This window comes from Epinephelus lanceolatus, chromosome 2 (assembly GCF_041903045.1).
Source record: "Epinephelus lanceolatus isolate andai-2023 chromosome 2, ASM4190304v1, whole genome shotgun sequence".
NCBI lineage: Eukaryota > Metazoa > Chordata > Actinopteri > Perciformes > Serranidae > Epinephelus > Epinephelus lanceolatus.
The window spans coordinates 13,110,156-13,136,872 of record NC_135735.1 but is presented as its reverse complement, the minus strand read 5'-3'; the positions used below and the strand labels follow the sequence as shown (position 1 = coordinate 13,136,872).

Here is a 26,717-nt window from a genome sequence, read left to right as displayed (position 1 = left end):
ACCTAAGATGATGATGACCTTACAGTGATGATTTTACGATTTTTGTCCAGTTATTTTGTTAACTTTCATTGTATAAGTTTATGTTTAATTACTTTATTAATCCCCCTGAGGGGAAATTCAATGTTTTCACTCTTGCTTATCAATTACACACAAGTCTGAAAGACACACATGCACACATGTGTCTGAAAGACACACATGCACAAACAGGACTATACATGCACAAAGTGGAAAGATCTCAGAGTGAGGGGGCTGCCCTTTGGTCAGGCGCCCCGAGCGGTTGGGGGATTCGGTGCCTTGCTCAACGGCACCTCGGCAGTGCCCAGGAGGTGAACTGGCACCTCTCCAGCCACCAGTCCACGCTCCATATTTTGGTCCGGACGGGGACTCGAACAGGCTCTGGTTCCCAACCCAAGTCCCTATGGACTGAGCTACTGCCGGAATATACGGAATAGTTTGATTCTATTATTATTAAATTGAGAAAAAGTAATGGATGTATGCCTTTTTTTCTTGCACATAAAAATGTAGAGTACTGTATCTGTGGTAAAACACATCACAAAAGAGCATAAATTACACAAAACAACAGTAGAAAAGAACATTTGTTTTCCAAGACCGAATCTACAATGATAACAAATGATAAAAAGAAGTAATTTATTAAATTAATTTGCTGCTGGACGCAGGTCATAAATCTGTATTCATCTACATCACTGAACAAACCTATCCTTTTTTTTTTTATCAACATGAACATGAAGGACTGATATAATGTAATAACGGTGAAATCACATCAGTGAGATAACTTGATAAATCCTGAGCAAAACAAAACAGACCTGGTTATTGTGCGGGGACATCTGAGGCACATGATTGTTATTGCAATAACCCACAGAGTCCACAGAGGGGCAGTGGCTCATAACTGCAGATGACAGAAGCCTTTAATGTCGGTCATGTTGTCATGAATGTTTGATGTCACTTCAATTTACTGACCTCTTTTTTTTATTTCCTCAGAGATTTGTTTAAGAGCGTCGGGTCATGCTTCAGTGAAATCCTGTATGTGTGTGTGTGTGTGTGTGTGTGTGTGTGTGTGTGTGTGTGTGTGTGTGTGAATGCACTGTCCTTGCTGAACCCTGCAGATTTTCTCCAGATGCATTATCAAGCCTTAACAAACTGCAATATAATAAAATATAATAACTATAATAAAATGTCAGTAGCACCCTCACTGAGAGAATGAAATAATACATTAATACAAGCTGCCCCCTCACGCTCAAACAAGACTTTTCATTTTATAACAGCAGGAGGCGAAATGGTGAAACACAATCACACAGCTTCAGTAAGGCCCAGGGGTTAAAGTGATTCAGTGTGATTTACCCATGTTGATCAACATTAGCTTGCTACTGACACCTAGCTGACAAGTCAGATAGCCAGCACAGTCATATCAATATAATCTCAGCAACATCAATATTATCTCAGCAACATATAAAACAGATACAGTATATTAACTTACTGTATACACAGAAATAAAGCATATCAATGAATGCTTTTTCACAACCATACATAACCCGCTAAAACCAGGAAGTCTTCCCACAGAAAAATTCCTCACTTTTGCCAAAGATACTGAAGGCTCTGCTAACAAGATAAGGGACACATGCCAAAATCCATAGAGACCAGCGTCTGCCAAAATTTGACAGCAGTGAAACGGGACATCAGTTCAGTCAATAAAGGAGGAAAGGAAAAAAAGAGACAGTGTGACTAAGCAAGACAGACTGTGCATTCCAGTGTCAAATGCAGTATGCCAAAAATACCAGGATGTTTTACTGCATCCAGGCGCATTTTGCAGAGTGCAAGGCAGCATGCTGTTCTGGCTGTTCTGACCCACAATCCTCAGTGCAGCGGAAGATACGTCACATGGACTGAGCCGCAAACAGATGACAGCTCATTGACAGCTGACAGAAGCCTCAGTGACAGATGTCAGAGCATTTAGGTGAATAGTAATAATAGGAATATTAACATACATTGCAAAGGAACAACAGCTGAGCTCTCCAGGTTCATCTCCACCTCTGGTGTTTTGTTTTATCTCCATGGTAATGTGAAGTTAAAACATTATTCAAGAGGGTCAAAGTTAGGGCTGCCCCTTGTAAGTCAGAGATTCGAATCATCAGTCGGTGACCCTTCAGTCAACTCAGATTGTTTCAAGTCAAGCAGTTGGTTTTTTTTTTTGCAAGTCAGTGTGCTGTGCAGTATGGAAGCGCACTGCAGTCCTTGAATGAATAAAAAAATCGACAAATCATCTCGTAATTACGAGATCTTGTGTCGTAAATGCGAGATAAGCTCTGGTAATTACGTGATCCTGATGTCATACTACAATAAGGCCTTTCGCTGATACTGTAATAACATTAACATTGGCTGATTTGTTAGTCCACTGAGAAACACAAGGATGGTACTTCTGGTCAATGTTTTTCAGAATAAAAACATTATATCTGTAGAATATGGAAGCGCATTGAGATAAGTCATAATTATGAGATCCTGATGTCATAATTACGACATAAGATCTCGTAATTACGAGATAATATGTCAATTTTTTTCATTTATTTAGTGAATGCAATGCGCTTCTGTAGTGCAACATATTTCTAGGGGACGTTTTGGTCCTCAGATTTTGCTGCAGACTTTCACACTACTCCTTAGTACAGACGGCTGCGGGTGTGATGCAGCGGCACAGAGGAGGAGAAACTTTGCGCCGTAAGACTCCGAAATAACATTATCTTCCCTCTTCTGCTTGGGAGTAGTGAATTTACAGCTCACAGCAACTTAATACAACACAGTCTATGGCTTTTGTTTGATATCTAGTCTCTGCAAAAAAGGTTGTTACGTTGTTAGCTCCATTAGCTTGTTTACTATGCACTGAAGAACCCGCTGAGCCCATTCAAACTTTACATGAAAAAACAAAACAAAAAAAAAACAAAACAAATTGTCGAATATTCACATAAATGGCCGAATCTGATTTGACTGACATAATCCCGAGCCGGGTAGCGCCCGAGTCAAAGTCCAAGCACAGTGTTATGACAAAGCTGTATGTCCAAGTTGTACTCTATAAATACTCCTTGCAACAGTGCGTACTTTGTAAGTGCAGCTGCAGTATGTACTGATAGTAAAAAGAGAAGGTATGCCATTCAGAAAGCAGGGAGAATGATTCATAAACATAATTAACTCTACTTAGCACTGAAGGCTCTTTGACATCCCTCTCCTGCACTCACATGGAAACTTTAATGTGCTCATAGATGTACATGTGCATATGTAAATTCAAGGAAAACTGTTAAAAACAAATGTAAAAAAAAAAAGACTAGCGAGGCTAAAGCCAAGCTTTAATGACACATTATCTTTTTTCTATAAATGTTAGAGTGACTGGGAGGTTTTAACATGGCCTCGAAACATTAATAACATAGGATCTAAGGGACTCCTTTATTAAAGTGGAGCTAATTATGTGCAAAGAAATCATGTCTGTTGGGAATCACGGGGTTCATGAGGTGTTATGAGGAAACTAGAAACTGCAGTTTAACATGATATAAATAAAAGTTGCAGTATTTAATGCCTCCTCTCTACCACACGAATAAAAATAAAACATATAAATGAAAACAGTTTTGTTAAATGAATAACTGGCAGAAAAGAAACAAATGTACTTTCTCATTGTCTTCCTGCAGCTCATTTCCTCAGACGACTCTAATGGTGACGCACAGATGTGCGGGCCGGGTACCAGCAGCTCCACTACGCCACAGGTACCACACTGTGATTGCTACCAACTCTTATTGATCTGTACTTCCCAATAAATCCTCATAAACAAGACTTACCACTGCTGTTCTGCAGTTACAGTATTACTACACTACATCTGATTATAATGGCAGCATTTTATGACTCCTCTGGCTATAATATGATACAACAGTAATAATGTGAATGAATGAATTACAGAACAGGAGCGTTTCTTCTCTTAAGAGTTCACTGTTGTTGCGGCTACACATCAGTGCTGCTGCATGCTGATTCAAGAGGCAAAAGATGCTGAGTCATGCTTATTATGTTCAATTGATATTCTGGTGCTCTGGTTTATCAGATGTTAATGGTCCAGTGCATGCTGTTGGTGCTTTGATATGCAGCAGCAGCATGGTCTGCAGTGTGGTCACTGGATCACTGCTGGCTTGTGTCTGACTCTGCAGCAGAGCTGTTTGTAATAATGACCCCAGTGATGGTTTAACTTCATGGTCTTAATATGTTGGCAATTTCCTCTCTACATATGCCATTAAAACATGTACGTACACTGTCAATGAATCTATACAGGTGATTTTAGAATCAGCATCTGTTCATATAACATATTGCATTAAATCCTGCTGGTGATCAACCAGCAGTTGAAATAAACCAGCCCTGTCACCAGAAGAAAAGGTTGCCATTTTACGTTTATGCAAACCAAGCTTACGTTATATTTGCACATTTTTATACGTATCATCTCAACATTTGTGAAGTGACATAATATATAAGCTGAATTCGTCATTGGGAGGTGGAAGGAATTGTGGACGGCGTGACATGTGGGTGAGACGCCTGCCAAGCAGCTGCAGACTACTGTTCAAGACCAAAAAAAAAAAAAAAGCGATTCAGCGAGACATTGCTGTGTTCCCAGCGGCTTTTAAGAAGAAAAATGAATATATAGTTTATTGCTTTTTTAGAGCATAGAAAACAGGCATAGCACATTATATGTAACAGTGGCCACAGTCAGAGTGATTAGTACAAAGAAGTAGTAGTAAAAATTACGCATACAGAAAAGGGAAAATATTCACAGTAAGGTGCTTCATCTAAAAAATATTATTGCATTAGCCTTCGCTCTGAAAGAATTTCAGTACAGGGTCCCAAATCTAATCAAACACCATACCTCTATCCTCAATATAGAATCTCAGTCTGTGTTTGCCATTTCATTTAATCATAAATCATATGTACGAACAGAGTCCATCTTCCACACTCGTAAGATTAACTTCTTTACAATCACCATTACAAATAAAACAGCCATTTTTTTTAGTATTTGCTAGCAGAGGATAAGGAGCCAGTCACTCCAACGATAGCTATGAGTGGATCAGGTTCCCAAGATTTCCCAAAAGCCTTGGAGACAGTGAGAAATGTTCTTCCAGTATGTATACAATTTACTGCATGCCCAGAAAGCATGTGCTATGTGTGCTAAAAGCTAGATAGCTTTTCCCTGGAATAATACCCAAACACTGCTGTTTTTCCTCCAGGGATAGTGACCCCCCCAAATGTGGAATTTTAAGCCAAGACGTGATCTTTTCTTAACCATAACCAATTTTTTTGTGCCTAAACCACACCCTCAATACAGCGCTGTTAAACATACATAACTTAAATGTGATGTATCTGTGGTTTGCAGAGACGTTCAACGCCAACATGTTTTGGCGTTGGCATTGAACAAACTGCCAACTAATTTAAGGTAAGAGATACTACCTGGTTGCAGCTACCGATTATTTTCATTGTTGAATAATCGATCCATCGTGCTGTCTATAAAACATCAGAAAATAGTGAAAAACGCCCATCACAATATCATAGAGCCCAAAGTGACGTCTACAAATTGCTATTGCAAAACCTAAGCTATTTACTTATTGTCACAAAAGACAAAGAACAGAAAAAAATCCTCACATTTGAAACGCTAACCTCAAATATTATTTGCCATTTTTGCTTGAGAATGACTTTAATGATTATCATTTGTCAGAAGCTGTATTACACACAGTAATAGTAGTGGGATTAGTGGTCGTAGCAGTGATTCAAAAGGCGCCACACCCACTGCACTCTCTTTCTTTGTCTGGGGTGATGATGAGGTGTTTGTGACCTTATGTGTCGATTTCTGGGCCGGTGTGTGTGCCAGGTGGTGCCAGCGGTAGGCCTTTCACTTGCTTGCAGCGTTGTCTGGGGGCAACCATATGGCCGTCTCGCCGGCTGTCATCGTAATATGTCTGCCGTGCTCACACCTCATCATTAGCCAAAGCCATCACAGACTGGCTTGTATTTCTAATGGAGGAGCAGGAGGGGCTCGTTTTGAGAAACCACAAGTGTGAGGTTTCCATCCTTGATTGTCTTTTTGTCTTTTTGTCTACCTACTCCTCAGACTGCTTCTGATGATGATGACTACTCAACAGGGCAGACAGCTATTGATTCTGGTACCACACCTCCTTCTAATTAAGAGTCAGCTCCATTCAGTGTTTCAGCATGTTGATTTACGTTTGATAAAATACTGTTCAATCCACAACTGTGGACTGAACGTCACACATTTTGCATTGTATACAGTCCCTTAAATACACTGTAAATATATCACATTTATGTCGGTTTTGAGCTGATTGATAATTTAAATGTTAACATCACAAGGAAGAGACCACTTGCCTTGAAAGATGAAACTGTATAATTTTCTTCCACGGAAGTTAACCAACATAAATGGTCATCTGGACATCTTAATCATTCAACACCATCCTCTCAACATAAACACTAACACAAGGATGCATCATCTGAAGCCTCATACAGTGACAGGTAACCTTAAAAAATAAAGATAAATAAATATATTTTTATGTTAACCGTCTTGTATAAGGGATCACCTCTGCTGATTTGTTGTTTTGAGCGGAGGCTACAGCATTAAACCGCAGCCATCGTCCCACAGAAGCCGTCACCTGTGCTGCTGCTGAATATGAGAAATGTCATGCCTGAACTCGTCAGCTCAGCAGAAACCAGAGGAAATGCTTAAGTGCAATCCTTTGACGAGGAGGAAATCGATCAGTTCATGGTCTTTGGATGGGTCATGGACGGAGTCATTACACAGCATGAAAAATACCACATTGGAATATGAGTTTCACTTCAAGAATCATTAGTTACTGTTGTGTTTGTGCAATTATTTTTACCCTAAAATGAGAATAAGTCTTTAAATATAGCGAGACAGTTTTTCGTAGCCTCCGACACGGGCTTTCTTGCTCTGTATTCTACACCAGTTGCTCTCAGCCTCAAGTACTGCCGCAGATGGGTTTATACTGGAGTTAGCTGCAAGCCCAGTGTGTCTCATGAAAAGGGTCCCCCCGTCTAGGGGCGTGACAAAATGGTGGTATTTGACACCCTGGTAATGAGAATGGGGTGGAAAGAGAGTCTGCCAATTAGCGATTAGTTTTTCTTTTTAGGTAAATTAATTTTCCAGTATGAACACATACAGTAAATGACCCTTATTTAACCCTTTCAAACCTGGAGTGACATCACTTTTCTCATGTTGCTTTCAGACACCTTTCCCAAGTATTTAAACCTTAAAACCTTGAGCAAATTGGTGCGATTTCTTTGAATAACATTAGAAAAAGGCATTAAGCAACTTGGTAAGAAATGTCCCACAAGTTGCAAATTTTTTTTAATAAATAGGGATAATATTTATTATTTTTATTATATTATTACATTTTATTACATATATTTATTATATTATTACATTTTAAAATTATGTTACAGAATTATTATAATTTTTTAGCACTCTTTCCAGGTCATTTCCTTGAAACTTTCTTTTGCTTCTTTTTTTCCCCTTATTTTCTTGTTTTTAATTTTTTTTTTTTTAACTAATTTCTTGCCTTTTTTTTGGGGGGGGGGGGGTCACTTCTTCTTTCATTGCTTATTGCCTTCTTCCCATGTTTTTTTTTCTTTAAAGAAATCAAGCCAATTGGCCCAGGTTTTAAAGGGTTAAATAATTATGTCCTAACAGTTGTAAAATTCAATAACAGCCAAATCCAGAGTTATTATAAAGTATCATTCATGTGAGCCAGCCCAAGGTCGAGTGTTTGGGAGGTGGTTTAAAGGAATCACTAGTGCGCCTGCTTTATAGACCCGTGGATGTGGAAGATCTGGATAATTTTATACCCACAAATCAAACCTTTTTGGCTTCATGCACCACTGAGCAACTTCCATACAAATGAACGGGGCCCTGCCTTTAACGCTGTATCCAGTTCTCTTTATATCCATGCTTCAGTTCAGCTCTAAAGAAAACAATGAAAAAGGCAGACATCATCGCAGCTTTTCACACTAACCATCTAATCACCTACATATCAGAGCCAGTCGTCTGTCTTGTTCCATGACTGACGTCTATAGCTCATGATGCTGTAAAGTAAAATGCAGCTGAGGTCTCCCTGCTTCACAGCAGAGCTGCTCAGCTTTCTGGATACTTCTTCTGCCTGATAACAGCTTGACTCGACCCTGCATGGCAGCCAAGAGCTTTTCAAGTACCTTGGCAGAGTCGCTCTTAAAGAGGCAAAGCACTTTATGGCTTTTCTCAGACCTACAAAGTGGAGTGAGAGGCAACTAAGGAAAAAATAACACTCCTGTTTGTACTGCAGTTTCTAATACAGTAAAAAAAAAAACCTCACCAACAACCAGAATCATAAAGGAATAAAGGCAACTCAATTCATAGTAGGCATAAAAGCAAAATGAGAAACTATCTGGTACTCTCTGTATCAAACCCAGTATCACCACCACACATATGATGAGAGCAAACATGATTCCAGTTAAATGCAGTTCTCGGATAAAAATACTCCCCAAGTAATGCCTTCCATGATTCATTAATTTACTACGTGTATAACATGCATGACTCTGAGGCTTATGTTTCATATTGAAATCTGCAGGACTGTTGTGTAATGAATAATCCAGCCACAGCAGTAAAGCGATGTTTACTGAATGTGATGAATACTCAGTAAAAAGAAACACATTCCCTCTTCCTATAATAGGAAAAAGAATTTCACGCTTTCTATTACAACAATGCCCTTTTGTCTTGTTTATGGGAAATACCAGTATGTCCTTATGTGATCCTGCTGGCAGTTCTGTCCTGTTACAACTTTGGCTTTAAATTCTCAAGGCTGGCATGCTCTGAACCAGCAGGGAGGGTCTGTGCTGAATTTGTGAGAAAACTGTTTTCAAACTTCACGTGCTGTGAAGTAGCTGAAACCAAAGTAATCTGTTAAACCTATAGACAAGATTAAGGGTGTAAACCCCAAACAAATACACAGTATAGTACACCTCAACATCCAAAATGCTTTGACACACACTGAGTCGTATAATATATATATATATATATATACACACACATGTATATATAAATGCCCAAATACTCTCTGAAACTAACAACAGACCATTTAACACACAATAATATAACATCATATCCCCTCCGACACTGAAGCATACAGTAAGGTAGACAAATAACCTCAGGCTGTCTCCAAAGAGGGGAAGACCTCGTTAATCTTTGCCCCTGGTTGGCACAACAACAAACAGCCAATCAAAAGTGTGACAGTGCCAGTTACCTGGGATACAGGTATGACGATGAAAGAGCCCCCGCCGGCACTCTCGGTGACAACTGCCAGGAACTTGGAGTTGACGGCACAGAAGTGGTTGTCATGGACGTTCTTGGTGATGGGGACACCGTCGAAGCAGTGCTCCCGGTTGCCTACTTTTCCGTAGACATTTCGAAACTTGGAGCTTCGGTAGGTTGGACGCCATGACATCTGAGGAGGGTTAAAAAAAGAGATGAACAAGTAAGTTTAAGTTTCAGTTTGGAGAGAACATTATGTTAGATTACTGGTGGTTGTTTACAGTCCAGTCACAAGAGGAAAAATGTTGTAAGTGTGTGTTTCTGCAAACCACAAATATGTTACATCTGCTGTTTCATATCAGGCTGTTTTCATGCACTCTGCGTATGTATACCAACAAAAAATAATGCACAAAATTTGTATAAATCCCACGTAATTATGAGCCAGTAATTTGTGTATAAATCATGTATTTGGGAAGACTCTGACCTACTGACCAATGTGCTGACAGGAGTAAAAAAAGGAAGTAGTCCCCATGAGGTGGCAGGTTGGGGATGGTGGATTGGTCACAAAACACAGGACTTAGACCCAGGAGACTGACACAGAACTGTGAGAAACCAAGTGAACTCTCAGTCATTTTAAGGCACATCATCACCATTTTTTTTTCTTTAACCTAATCTATGTAAGTAAGCCTTAAGTCTGCAATGTCATTCGTCGGGGGGCTAATTTGTTAGATATCACACGAATCATTGTATGTGAAGAAGAGTACACTTGCAAGATAAATGTGACACTTTCTAATGTCACAATGGAGGGACAACTACGCAGGTTGATTTTAGCGCTGCTCATCGTGGACTATATTGCTGTCATTGTTCATTTTAGTCAAACCATACAGTTTGAAAACCAGGCGCGGCTCCAACTAGAAAACAATGTTTTGATGCATTGGATGTGCTGAATGTGCATATTAAGGCAGTACAGGAGGAGGTGCACATTAATAATCCTCCAGGACTGTAACATGCTCATGTTTAACCCAAACAATGTGTCATGTGACTGCAGTTGGTTCACATCCAGGTCGGAACACGTTCTCACCACAAATGAACTGTATCAGAGTTTGTTTGTAACCAGACTGAGACCACCTCTTCAAGAAGGTCTCATCCCAATTGTTTTTATGCACATCCGAGTGCGATTGCTGTGTTCACACCTGCCCAAACGGACCGCACTTTGGGGGCAAACAAACCAAACAGGGCAGGTGTGAAAGCACCCTAAATGTCAGAAAATTGTGAAAAATGCCCATCACAGTTTCTCACAGCCCAATGTGATGTACTGGTTGTTTGACAAACAGCCCCGAAACTCTAAGACTTTCATTTTATAATCTGCTCCTTTAAAACATGTAGTATAGTTACAGTATATAATTTTACAGCAAAATCAATAAAGGGTAACAGCTTTGACCTGGACTCAGCATTCATCCAAATAGAGTAGCATTTTTGACACTCTGTGCAGGCAGAGGAGGAAAATTTAGCCAAGCTGGTACTATAACATAAGGAAGAAATTACATTACACTGTAAGAGTGAGTTGTCTTTATCCTTTAAGTAATGTTTGCAACTTGACATGATGACGATAATGCAGACAGAAGCAGCGAAGCCTGATGTCAAATTCCTATCTACCAAACCCACAGTTGCTGGGTGGGCTGTCCCATCTGTGCAGACATGATAACTGTCACACATGCATTTGTGGGAAATTGTCCAAATTGGTCATGGGTGTGAGACGCTCGAAGGGTGAAAACTGGGTGAAAACTGTTTTGACACCATTTCGCGTTGCCTTAGAAGCAGTGATTAATGTGACAAGAAGGAAAAGCAGAAGTAAGACATTTCTTCCAAATAACTTAATCACTAAAAACAGCTGTATCAACCGAAATGACAGATGGCAGTGTGTCCTGTTGTTCATCACTCTATTTTGTCTCTGGTGGATCTTGAACACAGAAAAGCAGCCTTTGTTTGCCGCCGCTGCACACCAACAAAAGACAAGTGGTTACGTTCGACTCAAGACGCTTCTTTTGTTTGTCACTCCACCACAAGCATGCTCTGATGGAGCTCTTGATTTTTTTTGGTGTGAGCTGGCTCTGTCTAAGGACTCAAAGGCTGACCCAGTCACAGGAAGTAGACGTCAAATGACCTTTGTCCCATAAGGAAAGAAGCTGCTGTCATTTCATGTGGCTACTTTCTGAGAAATCTTCTGAAACTGGATCTGTTTATGAGTATAAATTCCAGTGACACTACTGATGGACCATATCAGTTCACAACAGGATCTGGCGTGAGAGGATTTGTGACTCTTGTCAGATCAGTAGCAGCAGTGCAGGATGACATCAGGCAATCCTCTATTCAGCATTGTTCTTGGGATGTGGAGGGGAACTGGTGGGAGTGGTGTACACATGCAAATAGAAACATCCTCAGACCATGTGGCTGCTATTGTCTCTCCCCGTCCCTTTCTGTCTCAAACCAGACTGGAGAAATGCCATCCAGTAGGCTACAATAGCGTGGTCCATCATTTTGCACTCAGATGTGACACATAGTGAGCCTGCAGCAGTATTATGACACCACTGCTATTACAGTGTCACAGTGTTTTTTTTTTGTCTTTTTGAATTTAACATATGGTGCTGAAACTGTTCCTTGATTATTTAAAGATGTACTTTGCAGGATTTTCCAAAAAAGAAAGCAATGTATAGACACACACACATTACTAATCCCTCTCAATCATCACTTATGACCCAATAGAAGTGTGTGGCGGTATATTTTACTACAGAAACTCTGCCCTCTGCCTGCATTTTCTTAGTCTTTCTTTTCAGGATGTTAATCGGCATGTGCCTCTACAGTGCTCAGGTGAGGTTGGGCTACAAAGAACAACACATTCTCACTTCCACCTCGTCACATATTCACGTTTTGGTCATGGACTTTCCACATCCACATACGACATGAAAGGTACCCTGGGTGTGTTGGTTGTTGACGTTCTGAGACACCGTGTCAAGTTCTGCCTGTTATATGCATTGTCTTCTTTCAAGATACACTTCTGTTTTCACAGGAAATTTAAAAATAAATGCACTATGTCAGTACAACACGGCTAATTGACTTTTTTTTCCTTCGACAACAAAAGCACGTGGTTAGGTTTAGGCAACAAAAGAACAGGGTTTGCCTTTAGAATCTTACGGGGCGTGAACGCCGCTCTCGCGGGTGAAAGTCAGTGTTTGTTGGACCCATTCACCACCACTCCCATCCGCCCCAGCCGGACTTTTGCCACCTTAACTTAAGTCTTTGTCCCGCTCCATTCCCCCCTAATGTCGCCAGGCACCATTAAACTATAACTGCAACTGGCTGTGTATCATGGATGCCTTCTTTCTTTGATGTCTGACGCTGCAAGTCACTGCCCAAGTGCCGAATTTCGACGAATTTGGAGTGAGACTGGGCTCTAAAGAAAGGTAGCAACTAGTTCCCAGACTGTAAGCAGCAGACATCCCAGAGACAAAGCATAAAAAAACACAAATATGTGGAGAAACACCAAACTAATGTGAATGTGGGGATGGCTTTTACTTTCATCTTCACTGGTGAACATGTTTACAATAGTAACTGTAGTCAGGTTAATAAATCAACACTTTTCTGCTCTGCTACTTTACACCTCTACTAAATTACATATCAGAGGGAAATACTGTACTTAACTTCAATGCATTGCTCTAACACTTGGCGGATAGTTCGCCTTTCAGATTAAGATTTTACATACATTCATAATATCTGATGCATTGTAATAGATTTAACGACCTGTATTTGTCCAAAATCAAAATTAAACAAACTTGAAACCAAAATACAAATGATGCACCACATGAATGAAATGCACACAGGCAATAGTAGTCCGTTGGTAATACAGATGTTTGTGTTCTTGTAGTTTATTCATCCTCAACAAGCAAACAAAGAAATCATGGCTCCTCCTGCTTCTCTTGCCCTAGTTAGAAAAACAGCAAACCTCCCAGGTGCATGCCTGTCCTCAGGGGTGGTTAATAACAGATAACAAGTGAAGCACATGGGTAAACAGGTAAAAAAAAAAAAGCAAGTACTTTTCATGTTCATCTTTAAATTCTGTACCTACACTCTTTACTCAAGTATATTTTTAAGCCAGTAATCTACTTTGTACTCCACTACATTTGCCATAAATCTGACTTTCATTACTTGTAACTGACAAGGTTTCTCAATTGGTAATTTTCACTTTAAAATAAGTAGTAACTGTACTTGAAGTAAAGATTTTCAGTACTCTGTCCACAACTGCTCATCCTATGCAAAAGATAAAGTCTACAAAAAGAAAATATCTGGAATAAATCAAACAATCTGAACGTTCTTTTAAATAGCTCCCATACAACCCAATGGTACCTAAAGTCTTATTTTTCTATTTATTTACCCCATTTTCAACCAGGTAAGTCCTGTTGAGATCAACAATCTCTTTGACAGGGGAGACCTGACCAAGACAGCAGTATACAACAAGTTACAGCCGAAAACGACACAATAAAAACATAAAAGATATACAGTTACATGTAGAAATATTAGGACGCTTACACACAATGACAAGACCCAACCGAATCATTCATCCTTGTACTTGTGAGAGCTTTAACATCAGGCAGAGAGACCAGTTCACGTAGTTTCAACTATTTTTAAATAGAAAAAATTAGCTCCAACTTCACCGGCTAGAACATTAAAAAAACTGCTGATCAGTAATAACAAAATCTGAAAGCAGCCATTCTGTGTAACAAGTACTTTTAATTTTGATAATTCAAGTACATTTTACTGGTGACGTTTCTGTACTTTTACTTTGTTAAATTTTGAAGGTACGGCTGACACTTGTAATGGAGTATTTTTACAGTAGTTGAGGGCCTACTTATCCTGCTTTCTATGTTATTCAGTAACTTTGGGTTTTAGACTGCTTGTTAGACAAAAACAAGTAATATGGAAACGTTAACCATGAAAGTTACATTCAGTTGCAGCCTTACATATGCATGATTCTACTGTGAGCAGGTCATATGCAGCATAAAAACGTCTTACTCTCGTCCCATTCAAACCCAGATCAGCTCGTCTGGAGCCATGTCTGTATGAGCAGCATAATAGCAGCTTGTTAAAGAATTAATGTAGAACAGAAGAGGAGCAGAGAGTGGCCTGAGGGACGGTTAGAAGAGACTCGCCTGCTTTGAGCTCTCTTTACAAGGATGCTCATTCATTGGTCACCGGGGTAAAGCACAGAGAGGATATCTGTGTGTGTTGCGTCGTTCTTATCTCACGAGGGTTTGCAGCAGGAAAACACACAAACAGACCACGAGCGGCGGCGTGCACATACACAAAAACACAACTCTAAGAAAAAGAAAGTGACTTTGTTTCCAGCAATGCAGATCACAAGACGATTCCCTCTGGGGTTAGACAGGCCTCCTGAACTTTGCAGAAAGTTGTTTCTGTATAATTTAAGTTAGACTCAAATAGAAACTCCTTCATACATAACTTAACACCACACTAATGTTCTTGTAATCCCCTCACTGAAAACGTCACCTTACCTTCCCAGTGTCCTCACAGTGACACTACAGTCACAGTGCTGCGGCCTTCTCAGACTGCAAACATCCACCCTCCTCTCTGAGCGAGCCGCCAGGATCTCCTCTCTCCCTTCCTTCCTCTTCAAATCCAAGCAGGCAGCCTGTGTCTGCTCTACCTCCTTCTCTCTCATGTTTTTCCTCCCCCCCCTCCCCTTTAAACTCTCTCCTCTCCTCCTACTGGTACTGATAGCTGGAGGGCTAGCACTCCCCCCTTTCCTCCTCTTACCCGTCTCTCCCATCCTGCCACTCAGTCAGCCCTCTGTCTCTGTCTGTCTCTACCACGGTTCACGCTCCAGCCCAGCCAGTAGTAGCCATTCATCCTCTTTCCTCTCCCACCCACTGCTTGTTTGGAAACGCAAGGCCCTTCTGGGCTGCTTCCCAGCACCACCGGCAGTTTCTCACTCCCTTTCTTAATCTCTTATCTCTACTCTAATCCTTCACGCCACAGGCATGAGACCTGCCCATCTTCTGCCAAGACAGGTGGACCCCAGAAGGAACGTCTGCAACTGTAGAGCTTGTTAGCAACTGCAGCAGTGCCAACGGCAAGATGATAACATTTTCAGAAACTGCACAATGTGGAACGTGTTAAAGCCCACAAAATGATCTTCTAACTCTTCTGTGTCTGAATTTTACACACACAGCTTATGCACTGTAGCGTTTAATGTCTTGTCTTTGAGTTAGTTTTCATTTTTGCCGCCATGTACAGAGAGCATAAAAATAGCTAATGGAAAAAAAGAATTCTCTCATCCTTTGAACAATCTTGATAGTATAAAAGTAGACAGATAACATTTTTTTTCCAGCATTTAATGATACAAATCAACTGAAATGATCTAGAAAAGTTCACTATTTTATGTATTAAATAATAAAATCACAGAGGTAAAACTTTCACATTTTGTATTTTGTTGTTATATTTTGACATTGGGCTCATTGTGAGCAAAAAGGTCAACATTTTGAGCTTAATCTGATAAACACAACTGTGATTTCATGATCTGTTACAAACTGTAATTATTTAATCCTGCTCTAAGAATATATACCTTTTAGGATCAACAGTTTATGTACCAATAATGCATTACCAACATGTTGAATGAATTTTTACAAGCATGTCAAATTCTTTAGAAATGCCCTTCAGTGTCAAAGTCAAGCCAAGTCATGAGAAGAAAATGTTGGCCTGACGTTACTGTGAAACACAAACATGTTACATTTGCACGTTTCATACACATCATACAGATGTTTCTAAAGTGACATAATAAACTAAGCACAAAAGTAAGGAAATCTGTGTTTGGTAGATTTTTTCTTTGTTGTAAAAATGTTTCTTGGCAATAAATCTTATACCGTCGGAAAGCCTGTTTATTAAGGAACATGTATTTGTGGGATGAGCAGCAGAGCTGAGTATGTGGGTTGTGCCCATGAAAAATTTGCCAAATCTTCTCTGCCAATGCCAAACAGCTTTTTTTTGTTGTTGCTGACTCTTGTTTGGCGTTTGTTGGATTGGATGATCGAAGTATGAAGAAACAAGACATACTGGCAATTTAACAATTTATTCAATTAACAAACAGGAGCCTCTGTAGCTTGTGGCGAACGTTTGGGGCGTTTACCAGCGGCATTTGAGCCACTGAGCCACCATACCCAGAGGTGCACCATCAGGCAAATGTTTGGGGCCCCCTAAAAATTTGTGACAAGCGCCTCCCAAACACCAATGATATTTGCAGATTTGAAATGACAACCATGAACCCTCTTAAACCTCCCATAAAGGCACTTTACAGTGCACCGCCACTGGCCCAAAGACCTCCTAAATGGGGCTCCTTAAAGTTTACATACAGCTGAATGTTCAAATATCATTTGACTGAACTGACCTTAAGGGAGCTAGATGGGCATCTTTACCTAGGGCCCCCTGGAGTCTAGGATCGCCACTGATTAAACCTGGGTGTATTTTACCAACCTGTTCCTGCTTTACAAGAAGATTTTGTGCCACTAAACACAGGTGTTTAAAGCAAACACATTCTTTTCCGAGACGATTTTTGTGCCTAAACCTAACTACACATTAACCACAGCTTTGTTGAGAAACATTAAGTTTCAATGTATCCACAACAATATAATGTACACATGTAAGGTATCCTTGGCTTGCAAAAAAAGTTCAATGGGAACATTTTTCTGCCACTTGGGTTGCAAAGTCTGTTTTAGCTTCTTCTATTTATATTGTTATAATTATTATAATGTGAAGAAGCTGTGTGTGATTTATGTTTAATATGTTCTTTGACCCACATATCACAATCATCATGTTGCTGTGGTCTGAAATGTATCAACAAGGTGCGAGCAACACTTGAAATAGATGTTAATTTGAGCATCAGTGTTTGTTCCTGTTTCAATGGATGACTTTATTATTAAAAATAATTACATGATATAAAAAAACACTGACTAAACTTCTTTGCCAGGAATATGTGATTTTTTTTCCATTGACAAAATAATATTAGGAAACCTGTAAATCCTTAAAATTTCTTGCTGCATCCTCTTGTAATGCATATTTACAGGTTTAATGGAGCTCGAGATAATTGTGTGAATGACTCCAGCTCCTGATCCTCACTGATAAACCCTGAAGTCTATCTGTGAAGACCCCCGGTCAGGTCGATACACTGAGGCAGGTGTTACGGTGAAAATTGCTTCCCCTGACGCTTGTCTGTGTGTTTGAAATGTGGGTGGAGCCCTGCAGGTTCACTGTGAGGGCCTCATTGCTTGGTGTGTTTCCACCTCTGTGTGTAGTATACTAGTTGTGCATGTGTGTCCGTTTACGTGTGTGCGTCCACGTCTGGCCATGTGTTGTCTGTTTGCAGCAGTATACGTTTACTGTAGTGTTCATGGCTGCAGGGCGGACCACTCCAGAGAGTAGAGTGTGTTTATTGAGTTTTTTACATCCTGCCTCGAGACACTGCTGCTGCTCTGCTGCACACTCAATCTTTCTCTTTCCTCCTCTCTCTTTGAGGTTTAAACCCTCCTTCTGATGTCCTAAAAGCAGCAAATATTTGTGTCTCTGTTGAAAACAATCACCAAAATATAAAACTAGCTGTCGAACTGCAACAAACCACAAAATAAAATAAGTTATTTAGGAATGGCAACATCACATGGCTGTGCTCTGCCATCATCCCAGCTGCAGTCCAACATCCACTCTCTTCTCAAACGATACACAGTCAGTGCAGCATACTGACTCATTATGAAACATAAAAGGCCATTCAAACTCTACCAAATCAAATCAATGGGTTAAACCATTCCAATCAAGATTTCCTCAATGTTGGTGCCAAATAAGGAAGTAGGGCCATCTGAGCTCACATTCAATAGATACAAAGGGGAAATCTGCAGGGCGACTGCATGTCCTGTCACTCAGACACAGTGAAGTCCTGTCAAGCCACCATGTCATGTTCTGTCTCTTCCTCCTCTCCCTTGGCAGCGACTCTGTACAGTCATTTATGATGACTTCCCTTCTCTGCGAGGAGTAAATATCACAAAAAGCGAGATATCCTATTGGTTCTTTTGGCCAAATTTTCTCTCAGTGTGAAGTGGGATCTGACACAGGAAGTGTCACAGCTTGGCTGAAAGTGCTTGAATATTTTCTGCACTGCTATGGCAATGGCTGATGGGAGAACTGTGCTTGTAAAAAGGCTTTTGTGTGTTGTGGAGCTGCAGATTATTTGAGTGAAGTATTTGCATTGTACCAGCTATCATTGGCGTGTGTTAATCATCTTCAAAGCAGTGATGTAAAGCCTAACCTTATCCTATTCAGATAAAATACATTTTCATTTTACAAGTGGTGTTTATGTCATTATCAAATATTAATATAAACTGTATAAATGTGCAGTGATGGATTGTTAATTTGTTTGTTTTAAGGACGTTAATGAGTCTCCATAGACACAAACACTGTGCCAGGACTTTATATAAAGGAAGCAAAGCAATCAGCTATTTTTAAAAGATAAACATAATTGAGTGGTCAGTCTATTAACATCAGTGTGGTCTCCACTTATGAAATTATATACAGATAATACTCTGCTGGGATTGCTTAAAACCCTACAAATGAAATGTATGTATAGAGTAAGGTTGCAGTGATATAATGGTTTCAAGGTATGCTGTGATATAAATGTTGCTTATACCATGTACATTTGCTTATCTAAGATACTGAAAACAAAATGCAACTGGACATTGAATCTCCCCTTTATTTCAGTTATTTTCAAAGGGGAGACTTTTTACACCTACCTACATTAACAAAATGATGACAAGTTTCAATTTTAGTAATAAAACGTTTGTTCAACCAACAATAACCCTTATGTTTTCATTCCTTTAAGGTTCATACTGACTGATAATAATGTAAATTCTCTGATAACGTGATCTTTTCTGAGATGGTTATCGACCACGAAAGTCTCATACGTTTGCACCACTTCTATAGAGTATCATAGGAAATGAGTCCCAAAACTCGGAAATGAGTTAGCATTATTGCACTCCTGGTTCCCTCGTCTCAAAGTCAATAGGATATTTTTAATTGGTTTTGGGTTGGATGCCTGAAATAAGGTCTGAGGTTAACACAAGCTTAGACAATTTTGTTCTACAACTTAAATACATCATTGAATACCCTACTCGTGAATTTTGAGGCTTTTATGTGTCTCAAAACAGTTGGTTGCTAACAAGTGGCTAAATGAGACTACATTACGTCATCATGCTGAACACAGCTTTACAGACATGCTGTGGTGGTAACGTTGAGTCATGTGACCGTGGTGTAATTTGTTTATAGCCTTACATTAGCTTTTCACTCCTGGGGTCCGTTTCAGAAAGGAGGTTCAACAAACTCTGAGCCTAACCCTGAACTCTGAGTTGAGTAACTCTGAGATGGGAAACTCTGGGTTACGGGTTTCAGAACAGGTGAGTTCAATCGGTTCAATCAACACAGAGTTTGTTCACTCTGAATTAAGCGTGTGCACCACGACTTTAAAAAGGCGTCATCAGTGGAGCCCCGATACCACGATTCACCATGGCAACAAGCTACAAGAAAAGGTCTGCATTTTTTTACTCCTCTGGGGCCGGTTGCACCAACTGGTCTTTACTACGCCTGGTCGTAACTCCTAAGACGGTCTTTGTTAAGACCAGTCTTAAGGAGTGGACTTATGCCGGTTGCACCAACAAGGCTTACGCCTGGTCTTAGCTACGCTGGTTTTAGCTGTGCGCGTCCATGTGAATGCCCCCAGAATGCCCCACGCAGCCTGCCTAGAGGAGCGCGGTGACGTTAAATGACGCGCCGCTGAATCACCCTGTGTGCTTGACAGATGACAATTGACAGTTGACAGCCCCTCTCATCTGTGTTGACAGTTTATTTACAGTTTAAGATTTGAAGAAAACATGAAGGATCAATGAAAAACTTTACCGACACTGAAATTAGAAAATTAATCAAGCTGTACAGCCAGCACAGAGACGTATCACAAATAAGAAAAAACAGTCGGTGTGGGCAGAGATAACGGGGCACATCAATACGTGTTCAGACTCTGGCTGCCTTCATACAGAGGCTGACATGAGGAAGAAGTGGAAAGATCTTCTCAGCAAGGCAAAATATACATCTCCTCCAAAAAAAATCAGGAGAAAAAACTCTCCCATCTAAATGCCCGCTCGTATACAGACGGTGGATGAGACGTGCCATAATCAAGTTGCGCTCTCTGCGCTCTAGAGCGCATGAGAGCAGCTTGATAATGACCTTACACCTGCTCTTGACTAGGTGTAAGATTTACGCCCGGTCTTAGTGAGAAGAAGGCCCTGTTGGTGCAACCGGCTAACTATTAGGTCGGACTTAGAACGCCAAGTTACGACTGACTTAGCTTAAGACCAGGTTTAAGACCAGTTGGTGCAACCGGCCCCTGGAGTTGGATATTTTAATGAGCTCATACAGCAAATTTGAAGCTGTTTTCAGGAAGAAGAGTAACACGGCTGCAGCAGCGAAGGAACGGGAGTCAGTGTGGGAGAAAATTACTGTTTGAGTCAATGCGTAGCCTAAGTTTAAATTTATTTTATACATTTATACAATCACAATAATGTTAGGCTACAGATGCAAACAGGTGGAATGGTGTTAAAGCTAAATTTTAGTTCACTTAGATGCAATCCCACCTCATTATTTTTCAAGTGAAAATGGTCTAAAAACAAGTTACTTTTACGTGTGATTTGCTTTGACTAGAAATAAGACATTTTGACTAAAAATAAGACACATATTCTTGGTATGATTTTGAGTTTTTGCAGTGTGATGCAGTCTGACATTTTGAGACAGTCAATCTACCTGCACATTAATGCTGTGAATGGACTTCCTATTCACATAGTCTCCTTCATTTTGTGAAGGAGCAATGATGGGAATGTGGGTTCCATCAATGCACCCTATCACACCGGGATCAACTGAGTATGATTTATAATCATAAATTTTAACTGATTTCTACATCATTCACCTGCAATCCTGTGGAACTCCTCCTTGATGACTCTCACAGGTTTATGTCCAGGGAACACAACAAAAGAGTTTAATAGACGTTTCAGAGCTAGGGACACTTATCTCACGGCTCTGCAGACAGTGGCCTTACTGATATTTTCTGCATCTCCAATATTATACAGAAAACTCCCATTTGCAAAAAAACGAAGAGCAACACAAAGAATCTGGGTGGATGAAAGTGCACGTCCACGGTTGGTGACGTTGGTTATGTTACGACAGATGAGGTTATGGATATAAATAATGGACTGTGATGTGAAATGGTACAGTTCAAAAAGAAAATATTCTGGAAATGATAATACGTCAATTCTGGGCCTGTGAATAATCTCCCGACGAATGCCTAACTCCCTCCTCAGTAACATTGCCTCTTCGTCCACAGGGTCCTCCAAGAACGGACATGCCATGGTTGAAAAAAAGTACTAGAACAAACTTTACGATCCGACTTTACCTTGAGGACAGATGATCAAACTCGCTGAAACCCGCACGACACTAAACGAACGAATGAATGAATGAATGAATCACACTGTGTGTGTGGTGTAAGAGGGAGGAGACTGCTAGAAACTCAAGGTTCATTGAAGAAAACCTGCTCCCAACCAGGTTAGGTTCACAGAGTCAGTTGCCATAGTAACTGACACCGAGCTTCAGTTACCTCTCTTTCTGAAATGGGCTGGAGTTACTCCGCTTTCTCTGGTTTAAGTTACCTCCCTTTCTGAAACGGAAAACCCAGAGTTTCCGTCATTTCAGGGTTAACAGACTCAGAGTTTTCACTAAACCTGCTTTGTGAAACGGACCCCTGGCGTGTGCATTTAGGCTTTAAAGATCATAATGTTTATTTGTGAAGATTATCTTGCTGAAAAAACAGAGCCACATAGCTTATTTTCTGCAATAATCCAAAATCTAATGGAAAAATCCCGTAGGCTTTGTGACAAGGGAACCAGGACTATGCTAATTTATATGTTGGTCTAAAGAAAAACGTCATCCCTGCAGCACTCTATTGCAAAGGATTAGGATTAGGCTTATTTACAACGGACAATATTGAGTGACACTGGAAACAGATCTGTTCAAGATTCCATTGACAAAACATAAATATAATACACTAAACAAAAGCAGAGTCCATTGGTGAGGTGAGTCAAACAGCAGGAAAGAGAGAGGGGAAAGAGCTGTTAAAGTTTTTACGTGTTAGAGATTACAACTGAAACTATTAAGAAATTATTTTAGAGGAGAGCTTTGGTGAATTATTATTATTATTATAGATACGGACGGAGTTACCATGGGGCGCTTGGGAATTTTCATGGAAGCTGTAGTTTTTTCTTTGCCCACAAAATCAATATTCCTCGATCGATACATAATCATTATTTAACTTCATTAAAATCACAAAAGTTTTGATTTCTAATAGCAAGTGTAGTGGTTGCAGAATTGTCTGGACGCAGGATTTGTCCAGAAAGATCAATGACAAAACGCTGAATGAGAGATTGTGTTGAAGCTAGTAGTGGTCGAGGCTATGCTGGATGTGACGTCATGATTTACACTCTCTATAAACGAGGCATTAAGCACATCAAGTTAAAGTCTTCAGTTGGCAACAAGGCCTTGCAGCTGTTGTAAGTCATAACAAAATATGAGCAGTCAGTAAAGCAGAAGTTGGCACCTCATTGCAGGATGCACTTAGAAGTTTCCATGAGACAGTAGACTACAAGCCCACTGATAGACCAAATCCTACTTCACAAAATATCAGCTGAAACTGATGCATAATGCCTGATGCACACAGCCATGCATGCAAAGTTTGCTCACAGTATCACACACACACACAGCATCACACACACACACACACACAAAAGTCAACAAAAGGCACAGCCAGCTCTGCAGGCGATAGCAGCTGTGAGCAAGTAGCAAATGGAATAAAATAAACCAGAGCAGAATAGATTTAACACACCTGCTCCAGCAGCCCAAAATGAATCAGTCCATCTGGATTTTTTTCCTTCAGAGTTTCCAGATGGCCACTTCAGGAATGTTGGAAAGGTAATCTTTTATTTGAGCCTGCATTAATTTCAATCAGCTGAATAGAGAGGTCACAGGAGCTCCTGGCGCTCACACAGTCTCCATTATTGAGCCCATTAATGTCTATTATATCAATCCTGGAGTTTCTCAAACAATTAAGACGACACACAAACACACCACAAAGCCTCAGCTGTAACACATCACATTAAAGTGAACAGGAGGGCTGGGTGAAAGGGTGAAACTTTCCTGTTATTGATGTCAGCTCTTCAACCAGCAATAGTTCATGTCCTCAATTAGCAGGTGGGGGTGGGGGTGGTGCTATGTTAACTGCACGTGTCACATCTGCAAAACTACAGTTTACCTCTGTATTCCAAAGCCTTTTTACTGGACACATGATGTCTCTTATAAAGCCACAGAGGAGCACTGCAGGTGTGATTGTTTTACTGTATGCTGTGTAGGACATTGCGCAGGCCGAACAGAGCCTCGTGTCTTTGGTTCCATTACAGCTGATGGCACACAGAGTAGGGTCAGAGGTTCAGAGGTCAATCAATTACTGAATGTCTGAGAGCTTTAATGGTGAGACAGACATGTAATGGTGTTTCACTCAGTGATTCAAATAATAAAAAAGATAATCCGCTGCATATTAAGCCTGTCGCTGATAGGTGATGTATTTGTTGTAAAGCTTAAAGGTGTATTTAGCATCATTTGTGACCACAGCACACTGTATGTCAGCCCGGCAGACATTCATGGTCCCCAGAGGATGAATCCCACTGACTTTAGCGACCTCCTGACTTTGACATTTCTGGCTCAGACTTAAATGTATTCACAACTATTGGATGAACTGCCACAAAATTTACTACAGATATTCATACTATCTAAAGGATACATTTTCATAAATTTGACAAGTGACCCTCTGACTTTTTTATCTGGCACCACCACCAGGTCAAAGTTTTTACCTATTTTGTGAAATACCTTGATATCTAATTGATGGATTGGTACCAATTTTTTTTGACATTCATGGTCAGATTAAAATTCACTTCCATGAGTTTTGTGATCCCTGACGTCTTCTTCACAATGAGGTTGATAATTTTGTTTCAATTGGGATTACTTTAGAAAAAGTGGATAAACTTTGACATTCATAGTCCCCTCAGGATAAATTGTTTCATCTAGCACCATCATCAGATATTAAATTCATCCAACATGGGGCGCCCTCTCTACCACTAAGCCACGGCGCCCTGTACTTTGTGTTTTGTGCTGTATAGCAAATGTTTACATGCTTCCATGCTGAAAATCAGTGGTGCCCCCAAGGAGGGGCCAGGGGCGCATCCATGGCCACCCTGGTACAATTGTGAGCGCCCCCAGTGGTCCCTGCTGGCAAACATAAATGGAAGCCACTGTTAGGAGGCTGTCATTTTTTAAGCTAGTGTGAATTCAATATCTTGAGAAACTTGACGACCAGAGGCATCTGTTGGTACCAGCCATGTCAGCATAGCTTGTTGGAAAGGGGGCTTAACAATGCTTCAAATTTAGGCTAAATTTCGGCTGGGGAACAACTAGCATGGCCATTTTCAAAGGGGTCCCTTGTTAAATCCGCCAGTTTTGCTCTTTACAATCAACGTGTTCCTTCAAATTAAAGCTATATATCTGTCTTTAATGAAAGGGACAGGGATGTGTTGTGTAAATTAAAGTGTTAACTGTACTGTAAGTAGTCTGTGCACATCACATTATTAGTAATATTGACTAAAATAACCAACCAAAGTTTATCAGTATACAATTCCTTAATTCTCCATATTGATATAATTTTTAACTAGCCTATACCATATACTACAATGGCCTAGTTCAATTCCTGAAATTCAGTTACACCTTTTGGTTTTTGGTGTGCCACCTCAAGATCTTCAGTGGCCCCATCTGGCCATCCCTATCAAACATTTCTGAGGGCGCCACTGCTGAGCATGGTAAATGTTACCTGCTAAAAATCAGCATGGTATACTGCCACTGCCAACATGCTCTCAGTGGCAGCATGGTATACTGCCACTGAGAGCATGTTGGCATGCTGATGTCAGCACTTAGCTCAAAGCGGCACTGTGCCTAAGCGCAGCCTCACAGAGCTGCTAACATGGCTGTAGTCCTGTTTTACAGATGGTGCCAGCTGATGTATCAGTGTGCTGTAGCGAGCTGGAGCAAAGAGAGGCAGGACAGTCTGTGGACATGTTGAAGCTGTAATATTGCAGTGTCTAAATAACACTCATAATGGTTGGAAAACACAAGTAATACATTGAATCTTAGCATGCAGAAACAAGACCATGAAACTGTTAATGTCTTAGTAACAACAATGATCAAATAACAAAGTTAAATAAAGGAATCTGTGCCTCTGTGCCATGGACCAGAGCCTGGTGAAACAGCGTCCAGTGCTGTATGGTTCTGGAGTGTTTGTTCATGATGATAGGGTATTACTCTGCCATAATGACAGGAGATGCAGAGGCTCAGCTAATGGCAGCTCTTAGGCCTTAAGCCAGCCCCATTAAGCAGCGGTAATGGTGCAAAGAGCACACTACCCAAGGACAGGAAACCCAGAAACCCAGCTGAAGGGCACTTATCACAGCACAAGTACGTGGAGGAGTGGGTGTCCAGGAATCCATCCATCGCACCGCGGTGTAAAACAAGGTTGATGAAAGCAGTGTAATCATCCAGGTAATATAATTACTATGGATGTATACTGTGGCATGTCCTACACATTTTGCTCACAAATACTAGTCCTTTCTTTGTACTACTCTCTGGTGGCTACAATATTTTACATCCAAACACATTTTGTCTAATTCCACTTAAAAGGTCAGTCATGGAAAACCAGAAGAAAGGTCTAAATTAATAATCTCCACAGTGCTTGCCTTTCCTCTCCCCAAGGAGTTTCTGCCACGTGCTTTTTGGAGCATAATGATGCGAGCTGGGCCTCACACCCTGATGACAGAGGGGGGTTGCAGACTCAAGGTGAGGGAAAAGTCCAGAGGAAAGACGGAGAAACAAAAGAGGACATGTGAGGTACAGTGACAAAAGAGAAACAAAGATAAAGGGAGGCGGACGCCGCCTTAAAGAGAGAATAAAGGGACTCAAGGTAAAAGAGAAGACAAGATAAGAAAAGAGAGGAAGAAAAAGGCGGGAGAAGACCAACAAAGAGTGATGAAATATTTAAGGAGACAAAGAAAAAAGCAGACAGAGAGGAGGAGCAGAGGAGGCTCTTACCAGACAGAGATTAACTCCCCTCTGTCAGACCACCTGCCTGCTCTGCAGC

General features: G+C 40.5%; 1 protein-coding gene across 2 annotated transcripts in view; it reads right to left on the bottom strand.

Moving 5' to 3' along the window:
• The window catches only part of coro2ba (coronin, actin binding protein, 2Ba), a 70,863-nt gene that overhangs the window by 13,168 nt on the left and 30,978 nt on the right, over window positions 1–26,717 (bottom strand). Inside the window, exons 1-2 of one of the 2 annotated variants that reach the window (XM_033621226.2) lie at window positions 14,908–15,073; window positions 9,333–9,533 (exon numbers count right to left, since the gene is read on the bottom strand). In XM_033621226.2, coding sequence (XP_033477117.1) covers window positions 9,333–9,533 — 201 coding nt within the window. In that variant the 5' untranslated portion in view covers window positions 14,908–15,073. Of the gene's footprint in view, window positions 1–9,332; window positions 9,534–14,907; window positions 15,074–26,717 lie in introns of those variants that run through there. The other variant, XM_078174110.1, reaches the window with a different exon arrangement.